General features: G+C 34.2%; 1 protein-coding gene and 1 pseudogene across 2 annotated transcripts; one reads left to right on the forward strand and one right to left on the reverse strand.

Moving 5' to 3' along the window:
* The first annotated feature begins 2,875 nt into the window (after positions 1-2,875).
* LOC145618012 (E3 ubiquitin-protein ligase AIRP2-like) lies at positions 2,876-7,942 on the forward strand. Its single transcript, XM_081672789.1, has 5 exons — positions 2,876-3,273; positions 4,198-4,360; positions 4,472-4,538; positions 7,235-7,469; positions 7,583-7,942. The coding sequence occupies exons 1-5, from the start codon at positions 3,188-3,190 to the stop codon at positions 7,791-7,793; spliced, it is 762 nt and encodes a 253-aa protein (XP_081528915.1). The 5' UTR covers positions 2,876-3,187; the 3' UTR covers positions 7,794-7,942.
* A 622-nt stretch (positions 7,943-8,564) lies between these two features.
* LOC145616738 (GDSL esterase/lipase At3g48460 pseudogene) lies at positions 8,565-10,969 on the reverse strand (annotated as a pseudogene). The gene is made up of 2 exons (XR_014107675.1): positions 10,259-10,969; positions 8,565-9,236 (listed from the first exon to the last, which is right to left on the reverse strand). The product of XR_014107675.1 is annotated as a GDSL esterase/lipase At3g48460 pseudogene (transcript).
* Between the last annotated feature and the right edge of the window lie 730 nt (positions 10,970-11,699).

Below are 11,699 nucleotides of genomic sequence, written 5' to 3' on the forward strand. Positions count from 1 at the left end.
GGTTTCTGTTTTTTGGTTTTTTTTTTTTTTTTTTTTTTTTTTTTTTTTTTTTTTTTTTTTTAATCATATTGTATATGTCATATGAATATCAAAATTAGTCAAACTTATAAAAATCATGATAATTATGAAAACTGACAACAGAAAATTTTACCACCAAAAAAAAAATAAAATAAAATAAAAATCACAAAATTGTATTTTACTACCAAAAATTTAAAAAGTTTTTATTTTAACCACCCCAAAAAAATAAAATATTGTTTTTTACCACCTGCCGTAAAAAACCTAACGGAATTTTTTTTATTCTTCAATTTTGTGACAATCACATGGTCTTTACTCTTTAGGGGTTTTGGGGGGCATTTTGGCCCTTTGGATCCAATTTGAGAACAATATTGACAAAAAATGATCATAAATGATTCCTTTTGCGTGTTTAAACATACATTGATTTTCATAAAACACGCAAAACGAGACATTTCAGATCATTTTTTGTCAAATTATGACCTTAAATTGGAGCCATATGAACAAAATGCTCCTTAAACATATGATCAACATGTTTTGCGAATGAAAATCGAATATTTTTTAAACTGTTAAATTTAATGGTTTTCTTGACGGTAGGTGGTAAAAAACAATTTTAGAAAATTTAGGTGGTAAAATAAAATTTATAAATTTTTTGGTAGTAAAAAACAATTTTGTGATTTTTTTTTTTTTTTTGTGGTAAAAGTAAATAATTCCTTATTTTTGTTTAAAATAACATTTTTTTTTTCCTTTTTAATCAAGACTCAACAATGTTATACTTGTATTCATTTTGACTTATTTTCAGTTTGAAAAAAAAAAGTTTAGTTTTAAAAAATATTTATAATAGTATTACAAAATAAAATTTAAATAAAAATTTGCACAAAAATCAACTTTTAAAACTTTATAAATCAACCTATCCTTTTATAGTTCCAAAAAAAAAAAACCTATCCTTTTATAGTCTCCATAACTTAGGGCCTGTTCATATTATTTACTGAATTGAGCTGAACTGAACTGAACTGAACTGAACTGATTGGAGCTGAACTGAACTGATTGGAACTGAACTAAACTAAACTGAATTGAGCTGAAATGAATATTTTATGTGAGAGGGAAATTAAGAGCTGAACTGAACTGAACTGATCTGATTGGAACTGAACTGAACTGAACTGAGCTGAAATGAATATTTTATGTGAGAGGGAAATTAAGAGCTAAACTGAACTGAACTGAATTGAACTAATTGGAGCTGAACTGAACTGAACTGAAATTAAGTAAATATGAACAGACCCTTAATTTGAACATCAACATTTTTTTTACAAGAAAAAAAAGACAAATTTGAACATTAACATCTTTAATCACTTTTTTTTCCTTTCTTTTTGACACCAAACATCTTTAATCTCTAAATTTATGAGAAAATACAAGTTATCTCCTTGAAAAACAAAGGCAAAACTGTAAATAAATCAACAATTTTTTTATAAATATGAACCCCATAATAATTGATTTATTTACAAACATGCCATGAATGATGACTGGAAATGGACCCCCATAATAGTTGATTTATTTACAAATATGTCATTATGATTAGGTAAATTTGTTGATTTATTTACTGTTTGGTATTTGATACAAGGAGATAAACTGGGGCTTCTTTAACTTTATCAACAAGTTATTGGTACTACTCCCTCTGTCCCATAATACATGACATAGTCAAACATTGCTCATTTGCCACTGCACTAATTTGACTTTTGTTTTATATAGTTAAATATTAATGATAGTTATTTTAAAATTTATATTATGAAACTTTATACCGTATTAAAACCTATCTAACAATCTTCTTCTTCTTCTTTTTTTTTTTTATTTTTTTTTTACGGGAACAATCTATTTTATTATATTAGTAAAAAATTATAGTCAAATCTAACGCATAAATAGTGAAAAAAAGTCTAACGTCTCATGTATTATGGGGCGGAGAGAGTATTTCATAATTACACATTGACAAACGGTCAAACATTACAATACCCATATAAATTTTGTTTTTCCTATATTGGTGACTACTCGACTCTCGTGATTATAAAATTTCTTTTTTTGACCAAGACATTTCAAATAAGAACACCTTCTAAATACGGATGGTTGTTTTATTTTCCGAATTTTTTTTTTTTTGAAACATTAAAAAAAAAAAAGAAAAATTAATTGCTCATATGGCGTCATGATTCATGAACCAATGAATAGACGAAGTCACACGTACACCATCTAATTTCCACAGTATAAAATACGAACCAACCATAATATAATTGAAGAAATTTCAAGAACAAAATTGGGGGTTTTACCCACAATTAGGGGTGCTTATCGAGCGAGTCGATCACGAGTTGAGGGGTGCTCGACTCAACTCGAAAACTTTTTACATGTGCTCAACTCGTGCTCGCTAAAGTTTCGAGCAAATAAAACCTGCTCGACTAGTGCTCGTTAAAGTTTCGAGTCGAGTCGAGCAGCTCACATTCTGCTCGTTAAAATTTTGGTCCTTCTATTATTATATGCCTTTATTTATTTTTTGTTCAATTAATATTGTTTTCCTTATTATATATAGATTTTATTAAAAATTTACTCTTTCTTTTTTTATGATATAAATTAAGGCTTAATAAGTGTCAAATTTGTTTAAAGATAGTAACTTGTTGTTTGCAAATTCTATATTAATATTATATTATCGAGTTGCTCACGAGCTCATCGAGTCGAGTTAGAGCTTGCTCAACTCGTGCTCGTTAACATCTCGAGTCGAGTCGAATTCGAGTCGAGCCAACTCGAGTCGAGTTTTGACCGAGCGTTGACCGAGTCGAGTACGAGTTGCTCGCGAGCTGCTCAACTCAATTAGCACCCCTACCCACAATTATCAAAATTAGAAGGGATTAGGTTTCAAATTCATTATTGTCAAAACACCAGGCTGTGACGCTGACTCAGCAATCAGCAAAACCAAACCTAAAGCCTTCAAAAACTACCAAATTAAAACTTCCTTAATTTTCTTCAAAAATTCCCATTTTAATTTTCAAATATCTTAGTTATATCTTCAGTTTTCTGAAAAAGGCCTAATCTTTTCTGGGTTTTCTGTAAATTTTCTATTTAGGGTCTTTTTATCATCTTTTTAAATTGATTAAATTAAAGAAAAGAGTGAAAATTTGAGTGTTTTGTTTTGTTATCAATGGTGGGTTATCATTTAGTAAAGTCTTCTACTTGCCATGAATCTCTCAAAGTCATTGAAGCTGATATTCAACATGCTAATATTCTGTAAAGTTTCTTACTTTTCCCCAAATATTTTTATCTTATTTACGAAGTATATTATTTTGTTTTGTTTAATTTCATTTGTTGATTATCTATACTGTACTTGCTGAATTGGTCAATGGGTATCTTTGTAATTTTGTCACAATAATTGTTTGCTAAATTTGTTTCTGGGTTTATTTGCTTGGCTACTTGGTGATTATTTGATTATTTTAGTTTTCTGCTTTATAGACATAATTTGGACCATTATTTTTATGTCAAATATTTATTTGGTATCCAAGTTCACTTCTTTTTGTGTTCATGACGATTTGAATATAGATGGAGATGTTAAAGGGATAGAATAATTTGATTTTAGTTTACCTTTGATATGTTATAAGAATATGTATTTTGATGAAACTTTGTTATAATTGAACTTGATAGAATAATTAAGTTTTCTGTGGTATCTTTAGTTTTGAAGATACTAGTTTGGAAACTTCTAGTGGTTTTCCTGATTTTGACCAGCATAAAACAAAGTGGAGGTTTATCTGTTCATGGCTAGGTTAATTTGGGGTTTGTATTGACGTGTTCTTTGATGTTTGAGTTGTGTTTTCCGTGTATCAGTAGACAGGAGGGTTGGTTTTGAGTTTGCTTCTATAAGTTGAGATGCTCTGAACATTGATTGTGGAGGATTTTTGGTTTGAACATTGTATTGAGTAATACCTTCTTAGTCTTTAGGTTCGATCATAATTCTAGCACAAGCGAGTGGATTCTCTAGGGATCATTTTGATTTTGTCCTTTCATGATGTCATTATAATTGTTTCGACTCGAATGTAACTTTAGAAAATACATGGAGGATTGTATGTTATAGGCTCCTTATGCCTAAAGCCTAATGTAGTAATGTTGGTTACTTGATTGTAATGGCTCCCTGACTCTTGGTCTTTCCGTCATTTCCAGGGCTGCTTCTATTCCTAGAAATAAAAGTGGCAATTGGCTTCAGATGAAATTAGTTCACAATGACTTGGCTCCCCTTATCCTTTACTTGCTCCAGTGGATTGATTGCTCGTGTACATGTTTACTTCCAAGCTGCTTGAATCTTTTCTATGTTGTTATATACAAGGTTAGTTTCTCAAGTCTTACCTCAAAGTTTTTGTAGTTATGGGGATACAAACTGAAAATGAATTATTAGATGATCATGTTGCCCCGAATAATATGTTATCATAGCTTACAGGTAAATGCAGATGGTAGACCAGATATCTCGTCGTATGGAAGGAGAGCAACCTTAAGGGAGTTCTATGGTATGTAAATGAGTGTTGTCTTTTTCTAATTTATTGTATGGTTGTTCCCTGTTTTTGTACAGAGACAAGTTTATGCTTATTGAATAAAAAGAACAATGACAATGGGAAACTCTCTTCTCATATCTAACTATTTAAGGTCTTGATTGTTGCAAATATTCTGAGGTTGTTTGTGACTTGTGAGATATAATAACAAAAATATATTTAAGTAATATGCAACTTTGGATTCTGGAAAGTCCTTTTTTCCTTGCATGATTATGAAGACATTTTGCATTAGCATTCTGTTTGCTATGATTAGTTGCCTTGTTGTAGCTTCACTGTAATTTGGTATGAGCTGGTATTATAGGAAATTTGAGGGCATAATAGGTAGTGCAATATGCTTATGTTAGTTGTACCATGAGGAGGAAAATAAGTGAATTAGTTAGAGGAGTGATGCTATCAATTATAGAGGATTAGGGAGTTTGTTATGAGTTTGATTCACATTTTGGGAGAGAGTATGCCTCTAGGAAGCTTGTACCTATCCACTGTTTTAATTTCCACATTTCATCACTTTAATCTGTAATCCATAGCTTAATGGTATGGTGTTGTTCATAATATGTGCAAAGTGTTGTTTTCTCATCCCTGGTTGTATTACAATTAAGAAGCAATACAAGGCATAAAGCTACATATCTACTTGTTGCCATCTCATCCCCTTTCACCCTTTTTTTTTGGGGACTTTTGAGGGATACTTCTTCTGTCCTAGAATAACTAGGATGTTAGACTTATTTCACTATTAATATATTAGCTTTGACCTTAATCTTTTACTAATATTATAAAAACATGTTTTATTTTTATAAAGTACAAAGTATAATAATATAATTTAAAAATAATTTTCATTAATATTTAGTTATATATAAATAAAGTCAAACTAGTGCACTGACATGTGTGCAAAGTTGAGGTATTGTTTTCCTTGGCAAACATTGGTTCTGCTGCTCTTGGTGTTCCGTTTTGAGTAACTGAGTACTTTGCCAACCAGGAATAAAGATGTCAAGGAAATTGTCTAGTCCTTCTGCTATATCTGTTTCTTCTCATGCAAAGCCCTTCTGCAAGAAATTTAGTAAATTTGTCTGCATTACTAACCTCATTGAGAATTTCTCTCCCTTCATAACCAAGGATAGCCAGATGAAATCTACCTTCCTTTTTCTCTGCTAACAAAGTTTTTCTCCTTTTCTCTAGAACTGCATCAACAAACTTACTTTAGGAATTCATTTTTATTTGTGATGGTTTGTTTTTGTACTTGGTTTAGTCTTAAACTCTCTTTTTCACTTAGATAATTAAGAATAAAGATCATATTCATGTGAATTAGCAATTTCAGGACAGCCTTCAGCCTCAGTCCATCAGTTCCGACTTCTATCACTAATCACCATGCTGTTCGGATTTATGCTGCTAGTTATTTAGTCACCAATCACCATTATATTCTAAGTTGAATATAAGGCAAAAGGTCAATCTTCATGTCTTCTCATCTTACTACTGACCTTCTATAAGCCCAGACACCTCTGTTGGGTGGATCACCTTGTATTGCCAACCAAGGGAAACCTCAAACCAGATGTCTCACCTACTGGGCAACTATATCCTTTGCCCTTGTCACTGCTAAAAGTTGATGGGAGCGGAATTGACATACATACTGATACTCTTCTTTATGGATTGATGCCATTGCTTCCCGGGCCACCATTTATAGCGCTTGCTTGAGATCACCTAAATAGTCTTCGTTGCAACTAGAAGACCAATCTCTGACGATTAAGTTATTACACTAAATGCGGCGTAGTGATTTGGCAGTGTCTCTTATGCCCTTTCTTTCAGTCTGCAACTTTGATAAATTTTGCTGTTTTACTATCAGTCAGTCACAATATAGGTAGGTGATTAACTGCTTTAATTAATGGGTTAGCTAATTGAGACAATATGATATAAATCATGAAGCAAACCCTTATGAGGCTACTGCCTCATTGGCGTCCGATTAACTGCTTTAATTAGTGGGTTAGCTAATGGAGACAATATGATATAAATCAGGAAGCAAACCCTTATGAGGCTACTGCTTCATTGGCGTCCAGGGGACGCTACAGACATTCTGCATTTTCAATCCCATATAGTTGCATTTCCCAAGCTAGGAATTTTAGAGAGGCCCTATGAGGCTAGATTTTGGTCCTTTTTGCGTAGGCTCTGACTGTTTTTCTTCCCTCTGCCTTCGAGTTTGGGAAGATGTGGGTGGGGCCTTGGTTTTCCTTCAATTTTTTTTGATAAAGATTTAATAACATTGTCTTTTTTAGGTTTTTTTGGGATATTAATATAGCTGTTGACGCTTATTGGTGATGCTGCTTGTGGTGTCCTGCATTATGCATTTATGCCCTTGCCGGTTGATTTAACATAACTTATATGTATTGGCACGTTGTCAAACTTAAAAGTCCGTAAAATAAATCAATTTCTTCTGTTAATAGCCAAAATTTCCAAATTTCTGCAGTTGTTTGATAGACAAAGATATTTGCTGGACATGTTTAATGCTCTTGCTTGGATAAGGATGTTGCTTGTAGAATTGTCAGCATGTTGCTTATTTGACTTGTCATAAGAAGTCATAATTGCTACCTGCTAGAAACATTTAATTTTCAAATTGAACTTCCCAATTAAGATTTAAGAAGATAATTTGGTCATTGAATGTGGATCTGCAGCTATTATTTTACCCTATCTTCAACGACTACACGGGAATTTATCTGAGCTAGACGAGGGTGCAACTGTGAGTAATAGCTCTGAATTGGCAGTCAGAAAGATTGCTCAGGAGAGTAGAAAGCTTTCAGAGATTGATTTCGATAGGGAAGACGAGTGTGGAATTTGCTTGGAGCCTTGCACCAAAATGGTGTTGCCCAATTGCTGTCATTCAATGTGCATCAACTGCTACCGAGACTGGTAAGTTGAATTGTCAAATAAATTTTTTCTTGAAAACCTTACAAGGCGATAACAAATACTCCATGCTAGTATTGTCCTAGAATTTGGATTCCTCATACTTAGCTTATATGCAGGAACTTGAGGTCAGAATCCTGTCCATTTTGCCGGGGTAGTATAAAGAGAGTTCAGTCAGGTGACCTCTGGGTTCTGACCTGCGGCACTGATGTGGTGGATCCAAAAACTGTAATGAAGGAGGATATATTGCGCTTGTATCTCTATATTAACAGCTTGCCGAAGGATGTTCCTGATGCTCTGTTCTTAATGTATTACGAGTACTTAATCTAATGATGCTAAACCAGGAAAGACAATGTACAGAGTTAAAAAGAAATTGTAATCCAATAACTGTAAATAATTTTCTGCAAAAGCCGCTTCATCAAAATGTAGAATAATGTATATGGTTCAGTGTACATCAACTATCAGGCAGCTTATTCTGATATTCATGCCTTGCTGCTATAAGTTCTGCCCTGGTTCAAATTATTTTTATACTGTCATTATACATCTGAATGTGTCGTAGGCAGGTCTTGATCTCATTTCAAAATCAGGGATGGATGGTTGGTTGGTTTGTCCTTGTCCCCTGCGGGGTGTGAAACGTTGAATTAGTTATAACAGGAGAGTGGACTTGGTCCATCCGGGTGGTCACTGGTCAGGCCTGATCAAACCTACCCTGTTCGCTAAATTATCCCTGACCTTGAGGAGCCGAGGAGGAGCAGGTGTGTCATGTCTGGTTTGTGGCGCGATGGGATTGATGAAACTAGGGAAGTTTTTTCGAAAACTGAGTTTAGAATAGGTTCTGGTATTTTGCTAAGAACTTAATGGACAAAAGAGACTAGCCAGGAATGAACCGCTTGGTATCAATATATCAGTATGGTCCCTGCTACTTGCATTTTTTCCAAGGCTTAAACCAGATCGACAGGCTCAGACTATTGTCAGACCGGTCTGAAATGGTCCTGTGGTTGCCAATAATTGCCCTTGTTGACCCTGTATCGAACCGACTTGGACTGCCAATTGCCTATTAGGTGTGATTGGTGTACTCTCATATCTTTGATGCACATTTGAGATAATAAATGCAATAATACCTTTGTGCAGGAAATCTAAAAAGGAATCTGATATATAATGCCCAAAACGGCAAAACTAATACAAAGTAATTCATATTATTACTACTAATATTGTAATTCTATCAGCTTACATTTAGGAATATAACTCATCTAAACCTTGGAGACCTTATACTTGACTCATCTTCTTGCTGATCAAATCCTGAAAGGAAGGGTGAGAGTACCCGCCTTGTAGGAGCAATCCCGATACAACCTTATTCATGGCTTCAGTCAAGTGGACTCCATCCCAATTCATGTACTGCGAAGGGTTGGAGCACGGCTTTGCAGATGGGGATCCACACACCGAGAAGAACTCATAGTTGTAGGAGCCTCCTCCGGAGCCACAGCATACTTTGAAGGCCTCCTTAAACCCATACTTTTTTGAGTTCTTCATGATGTCGCGGTATGCATTGTAGTAATCAGCATAGATGATGTTAGACTGAGGGTACTTCTTTCGAAGGTCTTGTATTTTGGCTTGGAGGAGGGTGTTGTGGGTGTTGCTTTGGGTGTTCACGCTTCGGACACAGCCTAAGTCGTCTCGGTCATTAGTTGGAGCTAAATACATTGCTAGTGTTAAGCACCCTGTAGGAGGCAAGCCTTGTACCACTACATATTTTGCTCCTTTCTTTAGTATTGCCTGCATATTTGAAAAGATCAATGTATTAGAATGTTGTTCATGTTAAATTTTAGATTAGACATAATGGGCTTAAAGTGGGCTACTTAGTTCATTTAGGTTTACGGCTTATTGAGCCCACTACCAACAACTAAACCGGTCCAAGCCCAGCCCGTTTAGGCCCCTAACAACCTCTAATTAAGTGTAGGCAAGTGCAATTAATGAACAACATTAGGTAACATTTATGAAATTCATAACTCTGGTAGTTGGCAGTAGTTGGACAGTGTTAAATTCTACTGACTACTAGTAATACAGGAAATTGATGTACAACTTTCTGGACTGTCTTACTCAAATTTTCAACTTTTACTATTTTTAAGTTACAATGGCAGCAAGAAATAATTTGCCAAAAGGAAACATATTTTGAGTTTTTCTTAATACTGCGGGTAGTACATTTTTATTTGTTGTAATATTTTGCCTTTATTTTGTTCGTTCATACTTTATTCTGACTATATTTTGTTAAATTATACAAGTACATAAGTACTCCGTACATAAGGAACAATATAATTATGTCTAATATTATTAAATTTGTCTTATTATCAACTTTAGATTTTACATATCAGTAATTTGAAATCATTCATTGACAAGCACGAAAAAACAAACGGCATAAGTAATTAGAAAAACCGGAACGGCATAAGTAATAAAGAAACCAAAATAATTTATTGTTATACTATGATTTCATTGTTATGTTAATAGTGTAGTTTGAATTAATAGCATGACAATTAAATCTAGACAACTCATTACACTTTAATATAAATGTTATGTTAATATATAGTGTAATTTGAATTGGGAAATTCCCCTCAAAAAAAATATAGTGTAATTTGAACTAACAACGTGGCAACTAAACCTCAACAACTGAATAATAATAATTTGTCGAGTTAAGTTAATTACAAAAACAAGATCTATCCTAGGAATCAATATAATTACATATGATGTGAATGGTAATTAGTAAAAACTAGTAAATCATGATGACAAAATTATAAAATTACCTCAAGAAAGTTAGAAATTCTTGTAATAGCCAAATTCCGAATAACACTCTTGCTAACTTCAGTCTCAGCAGCATAAGCATAATCATTAGCACCAATCTCACCAACCCAAACCAACGCATCATTAAACAATGCACCACACTTCACTTGATCATTACACCCACCTTGTTTTTCCAAGTACTTGTTAAACCAACCCAACTGAGTCCCCAAAGACTCAGGGGTAACATCAAAGGTGAGATTATTCTTCACAAAGAACGCATGCTCTATCGCTGTCGACCCCGCTACGGCGAAGTTCACACCGTTGGTCGCTCCACCACTGGTGGTGGAGCGATAAGCGGGGAGGAACGGCAGCGATAGAGTTTGTGTAACAAAATCAATGACTAATCGACCGTCCGAGTATCGGTTAGTGGGGTGGTGGAAGTAGGTCATACCATAAGGGAGATTTGAAACAAAGTTGAACCCTGATGGTCCTGTTGCTGATACTGTGTTGCCTGTGTCTGTGTAGGAGTCTCCGAAGGCGTAGATTTTCGAGAACGGTTTACGGGTTGTGGGTGATTGGTGTTTTGGAGGTGTAATGCAGGATGAGAGGGGTGATGAGAGGAGGAAGGTGAGTAGTGTGAAGATGAGTGTTAGGAGAGGAGTGTGAGAAGAGTGAGGAAAAGAGAGTGACAAATTAGAGAGAAAAGTGAATAGAATGACTTGTTTATTATTCATCAATAGGTAGAGTATTTATACAAAACCTAAGAACATAAGATAGGAAACAATCTTCCTAAAAGATATACTTAAATAATATCTTAACATATAATAAACCTAAATATATTATTCTTCTAATAAGATCAATACGGAAAATATATCACACATATATTTTCCATATTATCTCTAACACCCTCCCGCAATCGTAACGGCAGTAACACGAACGTTGCGATTGGAAATTCTTCAAATTGTTGAAGCCAAGATGCACAATCTTGTGATGTCGCCTTCAATTTTTTTTCTTTTCTTCAATGATGAGAACGTTCAGCTTTTCGAACTCATCTGTCATCAATCAAACAGGAACGTCATTCTTTTCGAACCTGCAAATATAACAATTTTTGGTTTTTCCAGAGCAAAACCGAGCTCCAATCAAATATTGGTTTTTCAGAGTAAACCACACTCAAATTTCTTATTGGTCTTTCAGAGTAAACCACACTCAAATTTCTTATTGGTCTTTCAGAGTAAACCACACTCAAATTTCTTATTGGTCTTTTAGAGTAAACCACACTCAAATCTCTTATTGGTTCTCGAATAAACTCACAAAAAAAGAAAAAAAATTGCACAGCGGAATTTTTGGGTAAAATTTATGAATCCCGCCGGTGAGTTTAATTTTCTAACCCACCGGCAGGGGGGGAATTTTTGTGAAGTATCCCAAAATCTAACCTGCTCTTGATACCATGACAAATTAATAGAG

The sequence above is a fragment of the Chenopodium album genome, chromosome 26 (assembly GCF_948465745.1).
Source record: "Chenopodium album chromosome 26, dcCheAlbu1.1, whole genome shotgun sequence".
In the NCBI taxonomy this organism is placed as follows: domain Eukaryota; kingdom Viridiplantae; phylum Streptophyta; class Magnoliopsida; order Caryophyllales; family Amaranthaceae; genus Chenopodium; species Chenopodium album.

Coding starts and splice junctions, on each gene's coding strand:
- LOC145618012 (XM_081672789.1), top strand. CDS start 3,188: ATGGTGGGTTATCATTTAGTAAAGTCTTCTACTTGCCATGAATCTCTC. Junction 4,361..4,471: donor TCTATGTTGTTATATACAAG/GTTAGTTTCTCA, acceptor CATAGCTTACAG/GTAAATGCAGATGGTAGACC. Junction 7,470..7,582: donor ATCAACTGCTACCGAGACTG/GTAAGTTGAATT, acceptor GCTTATATGCAG/GAACTTGAGGTCAGAATCCT.